This window comes from Gavialis gangeticus, unplaced genomic scaffold (assembly GCF_001723915.1).
Source record: "Gavialis gangeticus isolate Ggan-Ray unplaced genomic scaffold, GavGan_comp1, whole genome shotgun sequence".
Lineage (NCBI taxonomy): Eukaryota > Metazoa > Chordata > Crocodylia > Gavialidae > Gavialis > Gavialis gangeticus.
Window position 1 is genome coordinate 14,738,010 of NW_017729028.1, and position 23,500 is coordinate 14,761,509.

Below are 23,500 nucleotides of genomic sequence, written 5' to 3' on the forward strand. Positions count from 1 at the left end.
ACCTAAACGGGGGCAGGGCCTGGCCTTTATAAGCAGGCCAGGCTGCAGCCTAGCTGGCAGTTCCCTTCTGGCAGCCTGAGGAGCAGGAACCCTGCAACAGAGCAGAGCAGATTGGAGCTGAGCTGAGCCAAGGCTAGCTTAGCAGAGTAGAGCGGCCTGTTCGCCCAAGCTGTTGCAACATGGTACGGGGCAAAGGGAACCTTGACCAGAGGCCTTGCAAGAGAGCCAGGTGGGCCTAGATCATACGTTATAGCCAGGAGGCTTATTTTCTGTTATAGCCGGTTGGCTCATGGCTTTACGTTTCTGGTTTGTGATTGTTAGTCCGGAGGACTGGGTGAGGCTGTAGGGGTGTGAAGAGGCCTCACGGGAGCTCCCCAGTGACCTGGGGGTTCCTGGTGCCTGTAGGGGCACAGTGAGCAGTGCCAGGGAGGCACAGCTCGTGGGCGCTGGTGCAGCGCTGTATTTGGGGTGTGTTGACCCCCGCCCGGTGTGGGCGAAAACTGGAGGAGCCCGAGTAGGGCAGAAGACCCTAACGGTGGGTCAAGGGGGCCAGGCATGGCTACAGCCGCCTGAGCCCGACCGTGGAAAGCACGGAGGCAGACCCAGTGGGGCGCTGCCCAAAGCACGGAGGCAGGCCCAGTGGGGTGCTGCCTGGCAGGGTGAAGCCCTGACGGGGGTCAACCCCACTGAGGTGCCTCAGGCGTGGACGCGTACTGGAAAGAAGCCCCAGGAGGGGGCACATAGGATTGACAGAAACCCCAGTTGGGGTGCGGACTGGACAGAGTCCCAGAGGGCTCTACAGGGGTGGGACCTCAAAGGGTCACAGGGGCCTGGTAAGGCTCAGGCTGCCTGAGCCCAACTGGAAAGAGTATTGTTAGTAAGCCCGAGAGGGCTAACAAATAGAAGGGGAGCCGGTGGCGTGACAAGCCCAGGGGCACTAGAGAAGGGGAGCCGGTGGCGTGACAAGCCCAGGGGCACTAGAGAAGGGGCGCCGGTGGCGTGACAAGCCCGGGGTGCTCAAGAGAGGCGCCGGTGGCGTGACAAGCCCAGGGGCGCCGGGCAGGGCGCAGAAAGGAAAGGGACCCAATAACATCTGGAAGATCTGCGAGGCTTGGGGCATGCTAAAGGGGAGGTAGGAGGCACGCATAGCCCATAAGGCTGCGGGTGCACCAGGTCACCCCATAAAGAGTAGGAGCCCGGATAGTTATAGCGCCGTGTCCAGGTGAACTAAAGGCAGCCTCCTATATAAAACTATAAACCAACAAGACGTGGCGGGCGAGAACAGAGGGTGCTGGATCGCCTACTTGACATGGCAGGGGGTGCTAGCGAGATCACGGCCGCTCCTAGGCCCCACTCCGTGACAGGCACCTCCTCCCAACTAGACATCGAGTCACATGACTACTCATTGATCATGAAAATCCAACCAGTTAAGTATCCACCTTACAGTACTTCCATCTAGTCTGCACTTAGCTTGTTAATGAGAACCTTCTGGGAGACAGTGTCAGAAGCTAGCTGTTCCCTCAAAAAAGTTTATTACTTTATCACAGAAGGAAATCAAGTTGGGCATTATTAGTATAAAGCTATTTTATATTTGTATAACTATTCCTGAATAGGAAGGAAAATAAGCTAAACTGCACCTCATTTGTGTATCCATGCTAAAGGTTGCACTGGTAGAAATATATCTGCAAAAAACTGCACTTTCTAAACAAAGTAGTTGTAGTGGTGCACAAGCCCTGTGTAGGTCAGATCTTGGTAGTTCTGAATGCAACAGTAACTTTACTAAGTAAAAATTTATTCTATGCTTCACTTCTGTGCTAATCTCCTATTCTTAGAAAACCTGCTGTGATAGACCACTGACTTTCAATGGCTTTTCTGCTTTTTGTTCCATCCTATTGTCTCTACTTACCCAAGACAATATCTCTCTCTGGGAGTAGTTGCATTGGTTTAGAAAGCAACTATTTATGTTTGTTGTTTTATTTTGTTTTGGGTTTTTCTTTTCGTTTCATAAATTACAGTAACAGTAACAATTGTTTTCCAAACCAGCATACATATTTCTCACCGTGTGTAAGCAGGTATAATTGGGTCATGTGTATATCTATTCCATGGATTGTAATTAAAAATGAAATCTGTTTCTTCTCACAGCCTACATTTGGAATCAAGTCCCATATGTGGTTTTTAAGATGTGTAAATACAAACAATCTATTTGTTTTTAACAGCATTACCCTTTACTTTCTACAAGATGCTCCTTAATTCCATTTTAAGGTAAAAAGAAATGACTAGTTTTCATTCTACTACTTATAATTTTAGAATTAGTTATTTTCTGTAATGCAGACTGTGATTATATGAATCTCAGATACAGGACAAATCATAACAACAGAAGATGCCTGGGCATGAGTCCAAAGCTTTAAGATTGGAAGCATTTTTTAAAACTGTGGCGTGGTTAAAGATATGATGTATGTGTACAGTATGCTGTGGTAGTTCAGGGCACAAGGAAGTCTATATGGAAGAGAGCATATATAATTAATTTAGGAAACAAGAATATTAAAGTACTTGTAAAGAAGAACTACTTTTGTATGCCAGTTAAAGCCAAACTGTTTCAGAGCTTCTTTACAACTAATTTTCCATGTTTAATCACTGGAAAGTTATTGGTTTTATTTGGCAGTGGTTCTTGCTAAATGTTACTTAAGCACAGCAAGTAATGTTATATTAGCCATTTTCCCACAAACACCTCTACTCACTGTACAAGGGCATTTGAAGTTATAACTCACCTCTACTGGAAGCCTGTGTTTTGTTTTGTACAAAGAACGGCAGAACTTCAAAATTTCATCCCCTATAATTTCCTTCTGCTCAGCTGGACACTTCAACAGCATTACTGTACCTAGTTTCACCCACGGATTATTAGCTGGGCATGCCCTAAAAAGTAAAAAATACAGAAGACAAATATTATTTCAGAAAACTATTTACAACTGAATAAAACAAAAGGTACAATGTGATGAAAACAGGTGGAAAATAAGACAACAAAACAAACCAACAAACAGAAAAACCCAATCCCTCCCTGGCTTTTTAAAACAAAAATATCATTTTGGCAGCCTGTTATGATTCCCAAAGGATAATGTGCCTATCTTGATGTGCACAGTAGATACAAAGACAGTTGCTGCAGTTAAGTGAGAACTGATCAAGGGATTGGACAGACCTGTGATTGCATTTACGCAAATCCAGGATGACCTCGAATTTAAGATGACCTCCCAATAATTGGATTCAATATATGGAAAACTTAGAAATTTGTTACAATTTTCCAGGTATAGAAACTAAAAATCAGAGGGTTGTCTTAAATTCCTTCCCCCCCCCCCGCAGCTTCCACTGCTACAGCAGGGAAAACAGTGGCTGGGGGCCCTCGGACTCTTCCTTCTCCAGCATTCCTGGCCCCTGCCACCTATACCACCACCCCCAGCTTCCACCTCTGCCCCTTCCTCTCACTCTCCACAGTTTGCACCCTTCCCCCTAACCATTCCCCACAGTCTCTTTCTCTTCCCACCTGCCCCCTTGCTGTCAGACACTGCTCAGGCTCTATTCCCTCTCGGAATAGAGCCTGGGCCACACACAGCATTGACGCTGCTAATTGCCCAGGCAGGAAATGGAGATCCTGTGTGCTCTGTGCCTGGAAGGGAATCCAGCCCGAGCTGGAGCTGAGTTGCACTTGACAGTATGGTGGGAAAAGAGCTTACAGGACAAATGAAGTGGTGGTGGGGAGAGTGGAGGGCAGGTAGCTGCTGTGCATCTGAGTCTGGCCCTGACCTGGGCTCAGAACCAGTCAGAGCTGCAGCAGCTGCCTGCAGCCCGTGCCCCACGTTCTTTGTGAATCTAAGACGAGGGACTTCTCTGCATGCTGATGAGGGGCAGGGGTGGGCGGGAGGAGAACCTCATCTTAGATTTGAGTAAATACAGTATCGCACAGTAAGTTACACTCACGCATCTCCCAAGCTGGCTGTTTACAGCTGTATTATTACAACACCTGGTCATTAGGCACTAGGTGATAGTGAAGATGTCTTGCACTGAGCTACAATCTTCCCTAGATGAAACTAGCTAAAAACGTACACAAGATCATTACACTGTTGTTACTTAAAGTGGTATAGAGTTACTTCCCATTTTCTACGGAGCAGTTTCAACCTGGAGTAAAATGTGTACAACTCCACTTTTACTGTGGAGCAAAATCAATGTATTCCATGGTAAAAAAAAAAAAGTTGTCTGCACCCTAAAAATGGTCATCTTTATTCCTAACAAATTTTAGTCAGGCAATCAGTCACTGTATGTGGCTTTGCTACAAGACTTGTCGGTACATTTCCTTTCTCTCTGCTTCCAAATTGCTAGGTCAAACCAAGGCACGTAATTTCATACGGCAAACTAGAATGTGTGTACAGTTGCTGAGTGATTCCCCAATAAACACAGGAAGGAAGAAGAATGCAGCTCCATCATTGCCACTGCCTAAATTAATAGTTCCTGTTGATTGATGTCTCTTACATCTAATGATTCCCTCTGCCCCTAACAATCTGATGATTCCCTCTGCCTCTTTTTCACTTTTATAGCTGCTGTCTCTACAGTAAAAAAAAAACAAACCAAAAAACTCCCCCCACCCCCCATCGGGAAGAAAACAAAGTTTGAAAGACTTTAAAAAAAAAAGTGAATAGAAACCAGGGGCACAGGGAGAAAGGGATCATTACATTTTTTCCATGTGTTCTTAAAAACCATTGCTCCTAAGGCTTATTCCTAGTTACCTTCCTCATCCAGCTCTTCCTAATATCAGAGACTTCAATAAATTGTAGATAAGAGACTTACATGGTCATGTAATATTTTATGACTAAAAACTTTTAGGGACCACTACCAATAAAAATTTTGACGCTCTTTCATTTTTAATTCTATACATGCTAAATACCAGAAATTAGCCAGTTCACCTGCTTAGGGAAGCCTTCAGTGTATGAGAAATAGTCTGAGAAGGTATTGTGGTATTGGTGTGAAAGGCATTTTCTAATTTCCAGGCTCTGGTGCATGCTGAACAGGTGTTACTGAGCTGGGTATGCTTCTCAGCAGTGATCCCAGGATCAGCAGAAGTGAGGACTATTAAACCATTCCTTCCTAAAGAATATTAAGCGCTGTGCTTAATCTACTGTTAAAGGTCTTCTGGGACACGGAAGATCCTGAACAATGCAATTAAATCAGCAAGAATCTGGCACCACTTGGTAGAATATACTGCTTGACTTTCATCCTTTTTGTTATAGGATATATAAATATTAACTAATTTAAAAAATCAACAGAAGCTGAAGAGTAAAAATTTCATATGTCTGACCATGGATATGATTCTTTGGCACATCACCAACTTTTCTTGTGGGAGGGATCCCTTTCTAGGTGTTTGCAATTGGGTTAAAATCTTCTACTGGCTCCTCAAACAAGATCCTTCTGCAAGTTCTAAAAAGGTTTTCGTTCATGTTGATATTAATGAAAAAAATATTGAATTTCTGGATTCAGACTGAAAATCGAAAGTACTACAAAAACGTTCACTCTCTTGCTATTTACATGACCTAAAATGCTTAAAATGTAATCTTCAGATACATGAAAATACATATATTTTTTGCTGTATTGCCCATGATAATGATCTGTACACACAGTCACATGTACTAAAACTAAGTCGTTAATAAATTGTACAAAGTAATAAAGAGAATGGAAGGTTTTAAAACTGGCTGTTTGTGAAAATGAAAAACAAGACTATCGTTGTCAAACTTCCAAAAGTCATGGTTTGTTTTTTTTTCATTTACTATTTTGATATTAAGCCAAAGTAAAAAGTTCACAGAATATTAGGAGTGGAAGGGATCTTAAGGGACATCTAAATTAATCCAGCTCTAGATCCCAGCTGAATGTGCCCTGGCGAAGAAGCTTCTGTTGGGAAAAAGGAAGTTTCCTGGTTCCCAGCTGCCAATGTCAGATTGGCTTCTGGCTGTACAATGCAGCATTAAATGTCCCTCTGTGTGTATGGCAAGGAGTCCATTGGCTTCCAGTGCATGGACATTTAAAGTCACATCATGCAGCCTGATACATGCCACAGATGGAAATTAGAGCACCATATAAACAGTCACAAAGATGTTCTATATTACACATGGAACATGTTTGTGGCTGATTTGCCATTTTATGGCACCATAAATTGGTTGAATGTGTGGTATGTTGCAATTTACAGTACGATTAACACAACTGTACTATACATGTAGTATCTGCCAGGGCCCATACTCCAACCCCCTGAACAGATACAGGATGAGCTATTACACTCTCTCTGACAGATGCCTCTCCAGGCTCTTCCTGAAAATCTCCAATGAAAGAGATTTCACAATTTCCCTAGGCTAGTTGTTGAAGTGTATTTCCTTTCTTTGACTAGCAGTTTCCGAACTCATCTAGTACTCTCAGGTCACATTTCTAAGGTTTTTTTCTCAGTCGTGAGTGCTGGAAATTTACATACAGCAAATTCAGCAAATGGGTCGATTCAAAACTCAGCAGGCTATCTGCATCAGATCAAGAGATAAACTGTAAAAGAAAGAATGCTCTGCAAAATCCTGATAATTTTCAGTAATCATAGTTTTCCGTATCTCAGAGTTTCTTTCAAAATTTTGTTTCAAGTAGTAAAACTGATGAAAGAAACTAACCACACTGCTTAACTGCAGTCAAACAGAGCCTCGCTGCCGGTGGAATTATCAGGGTAGCTTGGGCTCTTCAGAAATGCGGTTTCAGGAACAAATGTGATCCAAAGCTAGTGGTACATAATCAGTTTACTGGCATACAAGTAGGAAGAAGAGACAGAGAAATGAGGATAGAGTGGTAGCAAGCAAAAGAGAAGAGGGAAGAATAAAACAGGGAATATATGCAGTCAGTCTAGAGAAGCTTTATGAAAGAATCTGAGCTCTCTGATCAGTGACCACTGAAATGAAAACTGAGACCCAAGGTTTACGTAGGAGGGCCACAAGGAAGGAGCAAAGACAGTACATTTCTGATATTTTGGATCCCTAACCCAAAACACAGCCTATAGTTACCAAATGATTCTTCATTACCATGAAGAGTTTCAGAGGATTTACAAAGCACAATAACTAGAAAGTCAACATCCATATGCTTTTTTGAAATTTAAAGCCTTTCCAGCAGAGTGCAATAAAAAGGAGTTAAAAATTTAAGAGTCTTTATTATTAAAAGTTTGCAAAAAGAATCCTGCTTTGCACTGCAGTTTTGAAAAAAAGTGTCAAATGCTGATTATTTTTCAAAGGACACTAACTCTTTTGTTCATTTTGTGAAAGGGGAAAAGAGGAAACAGAGCTTCAATGTGGAAAAATGATTAGTGTTAGTAGTTAAGAATAGAAAGTAAAAACTGAGTTAGCTAAAAATATTCAATAATACAATAGTCCTATGGATCATAAAATAGAAGAAAAATATAGGCTTAGTTTGATAACACTCTTGTGTATCCAACAGATTCATCCTATGACAACAGGGTGTAAATTCCTCACACATATAGAGGTATAATAATCACATACTTAAGTTTTATTTTTTAGGAGATGAAAACTGTTCTGTGTAACAAGTATTATAAAATGTCATTTTCCCCTTAAAACAGCTTGTTTAATAAAATACTCACTTACAGATGTTGTAGCAGCTCTTTTCCGGGATTACTTTTGGTAATATTATTATGAGATACTAAATCTGCAGCTTGCTAGTGATACTGATATAGGATGCAGCAGCTGGGGTTTAAATATAGGGTCAACTGAGTAGTAATCATCAATGTGAACAAAACTCCTGATAATTAACAACTGGTAATTTTGAAAAGGTCCTGTATGACTGCACAGTGTTTGTGGGCAGTAACTTATACATTTGGAGAAGGCTGCCAGGAATAGACATTTTACGTGGTTTTCGATCAATAGCATGTCTATGCTATGCTGTAGAGGCCATCATGTTTTGTTACTAATACAACTGCAATTTCTATGTTTGCTCTCTCCTCTTGTATTCCCCCCTAACAATACACACATACACACTTGAAACTCTCATTGAAGTCACTGGAGCTGGAGGAGCTCAGCAGTTCTGAAAATAAAGCTATCAGGATCAAATATGACTGACAAACTCCCAGTGACATCGATGGGAGTTGAAGTACATGAAAATACAGTTTCCTGTTTTCTTTTACAAACCCTGTGCATGCTCGTTACTAGTTCAACTACACTGACTTCAAATATTCTCACATTTTCACTATTTAAATTAAATGTCAGGCTGGTATTTCAGTCCCCTCCCACTCTCCTCATCTCCACAACGATGGCAATTTCTTCATGTCAAAATACCAGGTATCAGTTACTTTTAGGCCTTACAGTTAGGGTGACTAAATAATTGGAGGGAAAGCCAGGATTGGGTAAGGAAATCCGGGTCGGTGGAAGCACTGGGGGACACCAGCACGTGTGTTCACACACACAAACTAAGTCCTGATCCTGTGGCTCTCAGAAGCAGAGCTGGGAAGGACAATATCTGAGACAGTCTCTAAAATCTGGGATATATGGTCACCCTACCTATAGTGAATGTAGATACATTTATAGCTCTCTATATATATCCATATATGAATACAGATATATAATTTGTGCAAATGCCAACATTACTGGAACTAAAGCAACCCTCTACACTAACGCAGTTAATCCATTCTCAGTTGCCAAGGACATACAATTTAATCTGTCCAACACCTCCTCCACAAATCTTTCCTGTGCTATTTGGCATCAAAGTGGACTGGGTACAACAAAAAGGGTATATCTTGTTACTGTACTGAATCTAGTTATGAACAGAGAGAAATGAGAATATTGGGATGGAGCCCATCAAAGATAGAGGATAAAATGAACAGAACACACCTTACAAACAAGCCAGGAAACAAAAGAGTAGTAAAAACATGTTGGAAGGAATGGAGAATGTTTTCCTCTTCAGCCAGCCATTTTAGCATCTCAAAATGAACACTGGAGAAGGTGATGTACAGTTACTTTATATTCCATGTATGGCAAACACTAACTTACATGTAACAATTAAGTATTTAATTCTGCTTCTTCCCTTTGGAAGAGTAGAGCAGACAGCAGGTGAAGACCTGCAACAATCTTAATGCAGCAGCCCAGATAGCTGTCGGTGGTCAGGTTAGTACAGATAAAGGAGAAATGACAGGGGAAACCCTGGGTATTTGGACCATTTTTTTCTATAAAAATCACCAGCCTCCAGAGATGTATTCCTTAAAAAAAACAAACCAAAAACCTAAAAACATAACAATAGAAAATTATAAGACGGGGAGTTAGAAGCTCTTCCTGGATTAGAGTAAATTAATTAGCTACAATATACCAGTTCAATGCATTTCTGTTAAAATCAGACTGTAATTTCATTTAGGTTGTCATATTTAAAAATTACCTAGAAAGAATAATAAAGGTGCTCTTGGCAGGTTGGCAAGTTTACTGTTTAAAGCAATATAAGTAAAAGTTAGCAGAATTCTTTGAATCTTATCGCAGACATCCTTATGTTTAATCAGAGGCTAAGTAAAGACAGTCACGAAGTCTGAGGTTTCTCTAAGCTGCGTGGATTGGACTGTTAGTCAACAGAATTCACGATCACTCTTTGGTTGAGGAAGGCAGGTAGATGCCTGTACAGGCTGAAGGCCAGAAGATGGGGGGCACCCTGTTCCCCCAGCACTGGTCAGAGGCACGGACTCGGGGTGGGTGGAGTTGGGCAGCCCAGCCCAGCAGAGGGGAAGCCCCCATGGTGCAAGGCTCCCTTCAGCTAGGCAGATCCCAGCTCAGGTGGGCCAGGACCTGGGCAGGGTGGGGCTCCATTCCTCTTCCCGGCCTCCCCTGCCCCATTTATCAGAGGCACAAACTTGCAGTGGGTGGGTCTGGGCAGCCCAGCCCAGGCAGGCAGCAGACTCAAGCTTGTGGGGGGTGGCCCAGGGCTGGGTGCTTTGAATGAATCTGTCCATTTCTAACACATTAAAGATTTGTGAGTTCTAATTTAATTTATACGTATAATAATTCATGACAAGCCACAGAGTAACCCTCTATAAATGTTTAATACATTTACAAATGCTGTGTTTTTCTCATGAAACTACAGTAAAAACAAAACAAAACAAAACAAAATGAAGCTTAATTCTCGATTCAGAAATCTCAACTCTACTGCAGGCTTCAAGGTAAATGATTTCTGAAGACTGGTTTTTAACATACTGGTACCTTATGCATATAGAATAAATATTTTCCAAGAAGAGGCTATGCCTTAGCTTTTCACACAAATACGTTCATATACGCTTTTTGCTGGATCTATTCTTTAAGTTCAAACAGAATGTGATCAATGACACAAGGTACTCAGAGTTAAGTGGAAGTTAATAACCAGCCTCTTTCACCTAACTGTTGACAGATGAAAGATGATATTCTTTGCTGGCTAGCCCATAAAAAGTTAACTTTATTGCTTTCCTTGAAGGATAGATGGAAAGCTGGATGACTACTGATGGCATAATGTAGAAGCAAAAGACTCTTAAAATCTCAGAAGTCACGATCCAAGCATTGCAAAAATGAAACATCCAGAAGCAATCACCTTTGACTATGTGAAGAAAGGGAAAGGAAGACAGAGAATTGGTACAAACTTAATACAATGAAAAATGTTAAAGTATGGACTGCCATTAAATTGCTTTAGAATGGGCATTAAGTTGAAAAAAAAATACTTGATTATTTCTAGACAGGAGCTGCAACAACATACAACCCTTCTTTCCACATACTACATTCTGAGGTGAGAAGTGTGAAAAGCTGTGTTGACTGGAGATGTACTATTGATTGGACATGTATAAAAGCATGAAATGCCCTTCGGTGGTCTGCGACAGAAAGAACAGCTTCTTCAAGACAATTTTTGGAAGCCAGAATTGCAATAGAATAAAAACTTCATACCTTCCTATCTGTACATCTTCCCTAGTGTCACTAGCTAAGGCATTTTGTGCAACTTCTAAATCAAACATCAGAGGTCTTTATTAAAACTAGTTCAGTTAATTTTATTTCAAGCCAGAAGGAGAAAAGCAAAAGTACTGTGTGCCTTCTGCAAAATACATTTCAGAAGAAATTTCTTGTACGAATTCAGTTCAAAATTAGCACATTTATATGCTCAGATTTCTGCAAAAAAGTACTTTTCAAGATTGTCATTTTCCTTTTGTACCAGTTTGTTTGAATGCACTGACTGCAGATTGTTTGAAAGGTTCACAAGCTTCAAAATCAAAAGTAATCACACTGTTCCATCAGGTGACTTCTTGAAGAAAACTTACCTGCTTGTGTCGTTCATAGATGGCCAAGCTTGAAGGAGTAAAACCAAATGTTGAAATTGAGATTGACTACGACTAGATTCCAGGAGCTCCAGGAAAAGACTGTACCTCTTTTCTTCATTTTCAATATCAATTATCTCTACCTAGAAAAGAACAGCAAAGCCATATGAAAAGAGGATACAAGTGAACTTTGGCTTACTTTGGTAACAATAAATAAAATTTGTTATGCATTGTGTTTGAGGAACACTTCTATTGTAAAACAGTGCAGAAACAAAGCCCAAACAACTTTCCTGGGAACCATTTAATTCCCCCCACCCCAACTTAAACTACATTTCAAGTAGGAAAGCGCAGAGATGCAAAATTACTTAACTAACATTAAACCCCCATACAGGTAGAATACTGAATTAGTTCAAATAACCCATCTGCCTACAAGTTTTTATTTTAACCATCACACATTCTTTAGACTTTTAAGAGTCCTTATATGAAAGTTACTCGGTTACAAATTTAACACATTCATATGTGCGTGCACACAAATGTATACACAGATGTAGACACGCTGGTACAACAAAAGCCCCTCAATTTCCTGCACTGCTTAGTTTGTCCACACTGGAGGAAGAAACTTTGAATGGTGATCTTAAATGTATGTTCTCCATACAGACCTGCAACAGCCTAGAACTGTAAAAATTCTTTGCAGAGGGAGCTTAAATAAAAACACCTCCTCTTTACCTCTGGAATAGCATTCATCTTTGTTTAAAAGATGAGACTTCTACTAGAATTTAGTTGGCATCCCTTGTGGATTTCAATAGATGACAGGTTCTATTAAATGTAATTACTCTGCAGCTTCCATGGTAAAAATGTACACGGTAAAATGTCTGGCTATTAAATGGAGGCTGCTACTAAATGAGAAGCAGCTTCTGTTTAAAAGTTTTTCTAGTGCACCTGAAGGGGGGGGGGGGGCAGGGGTTCAGATGAGATAGGTAATCACTGTCTTGACATGTACGGTTTTCTTCAGCTTAAAATAATTTGTTCCAACACAAAGTAGCTTTAAATAGTAAATACAAATGTGTTCCGTCTGTCATTAGAGCATTTAAGTATTGAATAATATTTTCTCCCCAAATCTGGAAATGTTCCAAACCATCAAATATTATATTCAGCTCAACTGCAGATACACAGCATTAAATGTTAATTATTTTGTTTCAGTCCTAGAGTAGTTCTTAAAAAAAAAAAAAAAAGGAGGAGGAAAAAGTTTTCCTCAGTTCTAATATCATGAAAATATTAAAGATCATATTCCCAACATTTCAGAGTGACTCCAAGACATCAAAAGCAAAATTTTCAAATAAGTTTGGAAAACAGAGATTGCCACTGCATTAGTTGAACTGCCTACACAATTTGTGGCTCTAAAATATTCAATGTTAAAACCTGCTTGCTACTGTCTCCAGGGTGTCCCTGAAAGTGACACACAATAAAACATGCTATTTGATATAAAAAAAAAAAATACAGGCAACTTAAATATTTAGCACATGAAGCTGAACATTTTCTACAACGCAAACACTACTTAACAGTGATTCAGTTACTTGCTTAAATCACCCCACAATATCCCTTATGCATGTAAATATGCCTGGAGTGGAACAGCATTTAAAAGCTTGGGAATAATAAGAGTGGGAAAAGAGAAAGAACATGAAGCATGGCATGAAGATTGGAAAAGGCCACAGGAGACTTCTTAATACCTCCAGGACTCAAATTTTGATCAGGCAAAGCTATCACTGCCTGTCGAACTAGACTGTAGTGTCTCATTGTTTCATTTGCCTCAAAACTCCTTCCCAGATGAATAAGTCTTAACCACAGTTAGACTAAATTAGTGCTGCTTTGGATGGTTAGCTGAGCGTACTTCATTTCAGTTGCACAAATTGTTCACTACTATAAAACCCTGACTATGCTTTCAATTCTCTGTTAACAACAAAGGTGAGAAATGTTGTAGCATTAATATTTATTTATTAGACTTACACATCCTTCCCAACAAAGGTTCAGGGCGGCTTTGTCAGACATGAATCAACATATGAAATGAAATTAAATGAAACAGAATATGAAACAAAAATCTCATCATGACAGATGAGAAGGGTGGTCATGGAAAGCTGAACCATGAGTGCAACAGTTGACTGGCTTTGAGACGATGTAAACTTATTTTACTAACCCATCTTTTATAAAGACTAGCAACACACGTTAATTAGCCTATTAGGCATCGCTGCTAGGTGTAAAAATGATGTTAGTCTATGACATAATTGTTAACCTTCCCACCCCACTGCCAACAAAAAAATATATACTGCACCTAGACTGGAACATACACATCGCATACTGCTCTAACGCTGGAAGGTTTATCAATCTCATCTTTATAAAACATACATGAGTCTTATCAAGATCTTCAACACAAATTCTTGCAAAGAGTATTAACTTACTTATCTCACAAAACATGAAAAAAAGAGGTCAGCAGTTCAGGGCTGTATTCTTTGTCAGCCTCCATATGAAGCTTTTACAGTTCCAAAAAACATGGAACGTACCAGATATCGCTTCTGGCAAGCCACATATAGATGTTTATTTCAGCCAGGAAAAATTTCTGAGCAATTCTTACTGGTAGAAAATAAGGCTGGGCCCTAAAGTGTAGATACATGTCAGGCCCTGGCTGAAGAGTTCTCCAGCCAGGGGCACCAGATGACTGGTCCTTGGCCATCCCAATCCCTAGAGGAGTTCAGCACAGAACAGGATATCAACAGACCAGACTGAAAGCTGGAGAAGCAGGGAAGAAAGGCTGCAGACAGCCTCCCTGGACTCAGGTACCCAGCCCTACAGCTCTCGCAATCCCTTCCTCTGCCACCGAGCTGGGCAGCAGGGGTGGCATTTAAAGCCTAGGAGTGGGAACAGGGTTTGGGGACAGCCTCCCTGAGCACTTTTCCTGGGAATCTCCCTTGGTTGCAAGGCTGCCGGAGTTTGGTCAGCCTTGCAGCTGTGGCACAGCTGTCTCCCACCAGTTCCCAAACCTCCCGTAGGAATGGGAAGCATGCGGAGGGTGGAAGACAATTCTCCTGCATGGGAGGCATGAAGGGGGGATGTGGGGGGTAGGAGACAGCTGTAGGAGACTTGCCTCCTACCTCCCTGCATGCCTTCTGATGGAATGGGAAGAATGCACATGGTGGAGGCTCTTTTCCCACCATGGGAACCCTCCCAGGGCTTTAAGAGAGTTCCTGCCACAGGAGAATAATCCAGCTCTGGATGCACTTGCCTCCCCTGCTCATTACTCAGGTTTGACTGGAGGGGCACATCCACACATGCAGGCACAGGAGCTTGAAGCAGCTCAAATAGAAACAGTGCAAATTTGAGCCGGGGCTTTTTGCCTCAGCACATGTGCCTGGACATGCACTTTGGTGTGGGGCAGGTTGTACCACTTGGGGCAAAATAACTCTGCCTGGCTCCTCCCAGATCTCTAGCCAGGGGGAGTTAGAGCCTGGGGCCAGCACCTGTGCTTGTCCCAGCAGTGTAAAAAGCTGCCCTGTCCTGGCCCCATCAAAAAGTACAAAAAGCCACCCTGTCAAGTAGCTCAGGGCTACTTGCTCTCAGGAGCTTCTGGGGCCCGGCCAGTTGGTACCTGGGGACACTACCCCTTGTTTCAGCTGGATTGCTGATGCAGCCCTGAGAGTTTCCTGCACCCTCTACCCACTGCAGCAGTCTGGCAGTGGAGGTTGCTGCTTGGCTGTGACCTGCTGCGCACCTGCCAGACCCAGATGGGGACTGCACAGCCAGTAGAGGCATCTGCCCATCTGGGCCAGCTATCAGTGGGCTGTGGCTGCAGAGTTGGCCTTTGTGTGGCACTACTGCCATGTGTGCTCCTGCTTGGCAATCTGGGAAGCTATTGCCCAGAAGATGTTCCCAGTGTGGTGGCTATTTACTTGACCACATCACTTGTCTACATAGTAATAACTGATGGGTGTGTTTAACAATGCCACAGTCATTGTTCCCTGCTGCTCTGTAGTTTCCCACTCACTGCACATAAAATGGTTTTATTTTGAAACTACTATTAGTTTGTGAAATACCCTTGTATGTACTGGGCTAGATACATCTCTTAGACATTGTCCTCAATGACAGCAATACAGAAAATGCTTGTGATGTGTAATGCTAAGCTTGTCCCTTGTATTTCTGCTTAACATTATATGTTAATAATAGTACCACTCAATTTAACAAGACCACTTAGAATGAAAACTGCACATTCTGAACACCTCTAACGTTTAAACCTTTGCAGGGTGAAGATGTGTCTCAACTATCACAGGTAAAAAAAAAAATCCGTAATGGTACCTATTATGGTTTATGAAGAGAAAGCAATAGGAATCATGGTAGGGGGCAGAGGTTCAGGGCCAGATCTGCTCTCTGGAGCAGACAGCACAGCACACCTCAGGACTGCAAAGCATGCTGGGATGCTAGGGAACTGTGATTTAACTTGAACCATGAAGGGGGCTAGGACAGAAGTTTCATAAACCACTTTGACCCAAATCAGTTAAGTTTGATACTACATTCAGCCAGGTTTATCTTAAACCAGTTTCAGCCATTTTGAAACTGGTTTATGTGAACTGAATTTATGTTCTGTTACAAGCTTAAACCAGTTTCTTATTACTTAAACCAGTTTATGTGTAATGTCTGTCCCTGTCCTAGGTGACTTTAGGCATCATAATAGCTATATTTCTTGTCTAGCTGCAGCCTGTTTATCAGTAACAGAGTAATAGGGCATTCATAATGTTCATTCACCTACTCCTTTACAGGTACGGTGTTAACCTTGCTGTTACTTGTATATCTATTGAAAACGAAACAATTACTGGAATACAGAAAAAGCTACCGTTAGAGTCCAATCCCTGGTCAAACAATTTTCCATCATTATACTAATGCTGAGCTGTATTGCATCGGTTTTTAACTGAGTTATGTGAAATTTCAATAATTGGTTTTATGTGCAAAAAGATTAAATATTTGTGTTTCAGGTATTTTATCGTAATGTTATAAATAACAAAAGCAATTTAGCAGGTACCTCAGGTATTTTTATTCCATTCAACACTACGGTATCTGAACACAAATATACTCTTTATTTAAATCTGTCCCATTCAGCATGTAATTCCAAATGTTCTTTTCTCTTCATAGTGGAATAAAAATAACTTAATGCAGTAAGTGACATATCTTAAGGTGAATTTTACTGGAAAAAGAAGAAAGACTTTCACAGAGGTGTAGACAGTTCTGTTCATGTTAGTAGATGCCAAAAGGCTCAAGCATTGAAATCCTTGGATATTTTCAGTTCTTTTTCAACAAATCATAAATTCTTTCTCCTTCACTCTTTCTGATAGCGTTAGCTATTATTCTATGCACATTCATCATTAAGATACGTTTGCAGATGCGTCAAAAGGGAAAAATTCATTATATATCAAATCTTTAAAAGCCTCTGTTTCAAAGGCATACCTCTGGTTTGTTACATACTTTTACTCTTGAAATTGAGTAAGCATAACTTAAAAAAGTATACTGATGGATCTAAATTGTGCCCTTGAGGCACAGAAATCCACTACAAAAAGTTTCCCTAATTCTAAAACATGGAAACACCTGCTAGGGTTGTAAATGCTTTATTATTTATGTTTTATAACCAGAGAACCTGAAGCCGACTAACTTTCCTTATAACGTGGAGATGTTTTTTCTGTAAAAAAAAGACTGAATGATTGAAGAGTTACACTGAAAGGGAGATTATTCAGTCAAAGATAGAACAAAAATGCAGCACAGGTTGCACTCTATTTATAAACCGTCTGTGAGCAATAAACTAAAATAAACTTCCAGTGGAAATATGTGCTGTTCAATGCATTTTTAGTTCCTACAAGGAAGATGGGGAAGCAATGGTTTTAGCGCACATATTTTGGGCACTACTAATATTCCAAGAGAAGAATTGATGGGAAGTGTTGAGTTGTGAAGAACTGAGAAATGAAGGTCAGACAAATGATTTCTTTTATTACAATTGCCAGAATCTTGTGATGTGCTACATCTTTGTTTTAAAACCAGTTCCCCATACAAAACAGAAAAGCCTCTGTCCTTACTGTCTAGGAGCTTCTACCAACCACCCACTGATTTACATCCTTGTAAAATTCACTTTATTACATTCACCAGATTGTCAATGTAAAACATATCAAAATATTTTCATGTCCTTGACTGCAGTGTAAATTTGAATTAATATGGCATTAAAAACAGAATTGCTAAGCAGAAATTTGAGTAGCCCCTTACTGCTACAATACATTCTCAGTCACAATGAACCTCTACCGAAGTATAGTAAATTCATATTTATTCACATCGGCCCATTTTCTGAAACAGCATGGATTTTATATATGCTGCATTTTAAGACACTATGCTAAAACAACATGAAAGGCTGGGCTTGAACCTAACTGAAACAAAGGATTTAAGAGCTAAAGCTTCCTATCATTACATGGAGCACTGTGCTTAAGAATAGCAGGATTTTAAAAGCAAATGAAAAACCTACTACTTATTATCTGGATTATGATAGTACTTTGAAGACACTTTCTGAGACTGGGTCCTGGTGTGCTAAACTAAGACCACTATCTGCCTTGAGACATTTACAGTCTAAATAGATAAAAAATGACAAAGGAAGTAATATTCTTAATTTACAGTTGAGAAATGGATTCAGAAGTGGAAACAAGGCCAGAAAATAAACCCATCTCCCCTCTTGCATGTCCCAATTTCTGTGCTTCACCAACAAGCGCATTATTCCCGATATTATGAACTTTGGGATATACCTAAATGTACTGACAATGATTAGTTATTGAACTATGCTTCGTACATTAAGCTTCATGGCTAAAACTTATTAAAATGAGTTAAATACAACTATGTGAGCACAAATACAAAAAAAGTGAGTCATGATGGAAAGGAAGATTTTAAAAACATGATAGTAATCACTAAAGTAAATGCCCTAACAATATCTATTGCATACAGTGGATTGCTCTTGTAGGAATCACTTTGGGAAATGGTGATTAGATTCTATTAACCGGCTGATTCCATTAGAAGGAGACCCATTTTTTTAAGAACACAGATACTCACTTCTCCCCAACAGGCACCTAGACCTGCTCGTGCCTCTCCCTCTCCCTCTATAGTCCTCCCAGCCCTGTTGGTGACCCTCGCCCCACCCAAAGCCCCCTGGCCTGCCAGCCCTGCTGGAGGGGGCCCCCAGCTGGGGACCCGGGTCTGCAGCCCCCCTCCCCTGGCAGGAGGCAGCAGATTCTGCAGAGGAGTAGAGCCTGGCTCCACACCTGCTGAGGCTCAGGCTTGGGCACATGGGGTGGGGTCAGCTCCTGCGCACAGCGTGCACTCCTGGAGGGGCAGAGGAGGACACGCACCCCCCAGATCTGTGTGCGGGCTGGCAGTGGGTGTGGGCAATGGTGCAGGGTTGTGTTCCTCAAAGTTATCATGTACGCAGGGGGTACGTCATCAGAACCCAGCCCCTGCTCCCCAGACGAGCCACCCATGGCCCACTCTCCACTGGGGCCCCAGCTGTCTAATTCCCCCCGGCCCCCACCCCACTTACCTGCAGGAGCTGCTCTTCAGGTCCTTGTGCAGGTACAGGACATGCATATGGTGCCCCCTGTCTGATTGCACTTCTCCGGCTCCCTCCCAGCTCCATGCAGGCTGGAACCCTGCCAGCCTGCAGAGGACTCCTCACAAAACTGCAAAATCCCCAGGCTTCTCCAGTAAAATGATTTCAAAAACGGACAACTGTGATTCTAATATGAGCAATTTTTACATGTAATAATATATAAATGGTTTGGGTTTTCCCATATTGATTCAAATAATTGATTCTAATATTGATTCTATAACCAGCGATTCCATAAAGTGGAATTCACTGTATTTCTTCATCTATGGCTTCCATATAAAAACACTACATCTGCAAGACAAACACATTTTAAAAAAATGACTGCCCATAAGGCAAACACTATATGAAAATCAACACTAAAGATTTTGTAACTGAAATCTGTACAGCTGCTATTGAAATATGCTTAGCAATGGACTTGTCAGGACTGACAACTTTTTTCAGTTTTTAGTTAATTTTCTCTAAAATACTCCTAGACTACGGAAGTTTCTGCAAACATTTCTTATTGCCAAAAAGACTCAGGATAAAACTGAAATGATAGAAAAATGCCCCATACAGATGCATGCTGAAATAATTGTCACCTCAAATGAGTTATCAGTCCCTGCATCTTACCAAGTAACATGCCTCAACCCTTTTCTTTGCCAAAGGCCAAAGAAAATAGAGGAGACTTGAAGCAACCTTTAAAGGCAGACACATCTGTGTTGTGTTAGAGTAAAGGAAAAAGGTTAGCTCCAAAGTTAGGATTCTCCAAAGAAAGCAGCCATACCAAAACTTTATTTTTATACCATTATTAAAGTACTTGTATTTAAGGTGTAAGATTCTACCCAGGGTAGAATCAAGTCAGTTCTTTCAGAAAGCTTTAAACAGAGGTGTATTTAACCAGTGCACAGGGAGAGAGCAAATGCATGAAAAGGAGCAGTCAAGAGCAACAGAACATGAGCTGAACAGAGTAGAACAGGGGATGGGGAACTGAAAACGTGGGCATGGACAGTTTGAACTGTCTAGATAAAAGGTTACTTGGGAGTAGGTGTCACATTTGCTCCACATAGAATCTATATATTAATACACAAAGGAGTCGATGGTCTCAGAACATTTTAAGGTATATGCACTTACAGTATACCCACACGTTATATATCATTTTAAAGCGTACAGAATATAGATCTGAACAAAATTCAAAAATTGAGAAAAAGTTTGAAAAGAAGTGAGAAATGAATAAAAAGGGGGCCATAAAAAGTGGCTGTATGTATGTGCCACCAATGAATTATTAAGCAAACTGGTAGGCAGTGCCGTGCTTCAGTGCACACACGAATGCCACCTACTTAGAAAAACTTTGTGTACAAACATTTTAATGCATTTAATTGTAATTTCTTTATTTTGTGGGTTTTGCTTTGCTTTTTAATAATTTAAGCTATAAGTAACTGCCTAAGTGACTAGTTTATTTCTAAACTATAAACAATTGCTTAGGTTACATATTAACTTTTGAAATATGCAGTCTTTCTTTCTGCTGTGTGCACACAAAATACTGAAATCAAAACCTGAACATCTTCCAGCAGGCACCCACCATCATGCAGAAGAGAAACATTAACAGGTCACAATGAAAGTCAGCAAAACAGACAAGCTCTTGCCAAATGTTATAAAAACAAAAAAACCTGGACGAATCACATTGTGCAAACAGGAGAAGACAAAAAGAAGATCAGGTAAGATGTGAGGATGCTGCGTGCATGCCTTTAGAGGATGTTACAACAAAATTCTGCCCAATGATCAACAGTTTCTCGGAGAGCTGCCCTTTGCCCTGCATTGAATGGTTACTGTATTTGGTGTCAGGGATATATGCTCAGTTTGCCAGTACTGTGGCATAAGACACTCTATTAGCAAGGAAAATGGTGACCATTTGAAAGGATGTTGCCATAATAGCAAAGGAAATTTGCCATATTTATGTACCCCAGTTTTGCTTGAGAAACTGGCTACCCCAGGTAGCAAGCTTGCACAGCACTACCCCAGCAAGATCCATAGCTACAAGAAAGCAATGGTGTTTGCATGACAGACACCAAGAAATCCAGGGTTATACTGTTTCCAAATTGACGGAGCTGTATATTGCAGTATTGGAGCACTATATTTGCAAGACAATGAAAGGCTGAGTTATGGTCAGCTGTTTTGTAGTGGATACTACAGAAGCACTCAGTGAGAGGATGTGAAGACCTGGAAATGAGGGCCTAAAGCTCCATTTACTGCAGGACCTAAACAGACTCCTTATTAATCTTTGATCCTTATTAATGTCATGTATGAAATACAAGTGCACTGGTTTAAATAGTATACTTGTTTTTCCCCCTTGTATCTTACACATTCATTTTTTAGAAAATGACGGACTCACAGGAAACTAGAACTGACCTGATACTTTTCCATTTGTCCAGGTTCTAAAAACTGCTTCTTGTATAACCAGCTTTGATGCTGATAAAAAATGTTTAGATATGTTAGTGCAAAAAATGTATTCATATTTATAGTGCTTCTGTGTTAGGCAAGTGAGCTAAATGATAGTTTCATATTGATTTAACACTCTTTCCTTAGACTAAAAAGTGATTGTTGACAGCAAATAATTTGCCACATGAAATTATGTACTCTTTCGTCTATATTTACTTAACTGTACAGTTTCTAATTCTCTGTAGAACCAGCAAAATGTTTCAAGCTTCCAGTCAAACAGCACAATTAAATACATGCCAGCTAACATACCTAGTCTGGAGACTGCAGAAGCATACAAGCTTCACAGTAACAGAGGATTAAATATAATTGTATTTACAATGTATAGCATGGAAGTCTACCTTCACCTGGAGAGAACTCCATTTACAGAATGAAGAGGTAAATCAATCTCAATTATATTAAGTCAGAATTTGTTTCTAAGAAAAGATTCACAGTTAATGCACACAAAATTTAAGCTGCGTGAACTAAGTTTACAATGTATTATGCAAAGATAATGCTTATGGAAAATGTATAAAAGGACCACAATAAACTTATTTAAAATTTGCTTCTTAAAAATGCACTACTATTCAATTTACTTCAAATAATTAATGCAAAGAATTTCAAAATTCCAGTTTAATAGCTTTTGGTTTGTTGTTTATGCTACTCGATTTATTTGTTGCACTCGACTCGGATAATGAAACTAGGCAGTTTCATTTTGGTTCTTCATAAATTAGTACAATAATACAATGTTCAGGGTCTAAGCAATGCAAGACTATAAATAAAGAGTTCTGTGCATACCAAATTTTTAAAAAAATTATAAATATCACATATCGACAGAGTCCTTATGAAAAGGAATCCTGCCATATGAAAACAGCACAGAGCTGCACTGTTACTGATTTCCATCAAAGGGCATCACTCCGAGGACTGGAGTCACAACTGATTTTGAACTGTGTATTCAAAAAGTACGGAAAACTATAGATGAGAGTATAAATCGGTCTCTCTTTTACCATCACTGAAAAATAAGGCACTATTATTAACCACTTAAATTAGAGACATAAGTCAATTTAAACTGGTCATTGTGACCTCAAATCAGAACTTTTCTGTGCGTCAAGTTATTTACCTTCCTGTTTTCAGAAATGTATCTTCCCATCTTCATTAGTGAATTCTTGTGTTAAAATGTGCTTTGTACCCACGCCAAATAGGTGAGAGTCTGTTCTAAACACTGTTTTTTTAAATCCGGAAGTGACAGGGTAATATCATCAGCTTTTTATTTGGTGGGAAGATGCGATCTGCACCTGTGTGATCCAAACTTGTGTATTAGGTCCCTTAAAGGGGAAAGAAGGGTAACCTCTCAAGTTTTTAATATGCCCATGGGACTGAATCCTACACTTGAAACCTGGCAATTGCTCACAAAGCTTAATTCTCAAAAATAAGTCACCTGGTAACTGTGATGACTGAATCATGCGAGTGGTGCTTATTTAAAAAAAAAATCTATGTCCACATTTTCTGGATAATCTGCTAATCAGCAAGCAAGCTAGTCCATCAACTATTGGAACAACAGAGCTTGAATAGACATGTTCAGGAAAGGAGAGATGTGTAGATGTCAAAGCACTTATGCTACTTGTTATCGTAATTCAGACTTCTGAAAACAAGCAAGCAGTACATAGATATAAAGGACTTGTCTCCTACAAAAAATGACAACCCAGTTCTACAAATTAATATTAATAAGCCAACAGAAGCATTGGAAAAGTCATTAACTCCATTTCCATGACATAAGTCATCCTTTTAGCTACAGGAATAAGGGGAAACATTCAGAGGAACATGAAGTGATGCTCACCACTTCAGAAATAACAGACCCTCCTACTACATTAAGGTATTAAAAAGATCTCCATAATTTTACAGACCAAATCCTGCTCCGACTGATATCAGTGGATTAGATCAGACATGATCTGACCCTGTTCATGGGGAAAAAAGGAACCTAAGAATGAAGGGTTAAATACAGCCTCAAGTTACATGCTGTGTTGTTCATCTTTGTGTAATTAAGCCAAGAACATTTTTTATCTGAA

At 40.3% G+C, this 23,500-nt stretch overlaps 1 protein-coding gene across 1 annotated transcript in view; it reads right to left on the bottom strand.

Annotated features, from left to right (window-relative positions):
* NBAS (neuroblastoma amplified sequence) overlaps positions 1 to 23,500 on the bottom strand; it is a 457,208-nt gene that overhangs the window by 34,518 nt on the left and 399,190 nt on the right. Inside the window, exons 49-50 of the mRNA XM_019520763.1 lie at positions 11,321 to 11,460; positions 2,769 to 2,913 (exon numbers count right to left, since the gene is read on the bottom strand). Of these exons, the coding sequence (XP_019376308.1) occupies positions 2,769 to 2,913; positions 11,321 to 11,460 (285 nt within the window). The remainder of the gene's footprint in view (positions 1 to 2,768; positions 2,914 to 11,320; positions 11,461 to 23,500) is intronic.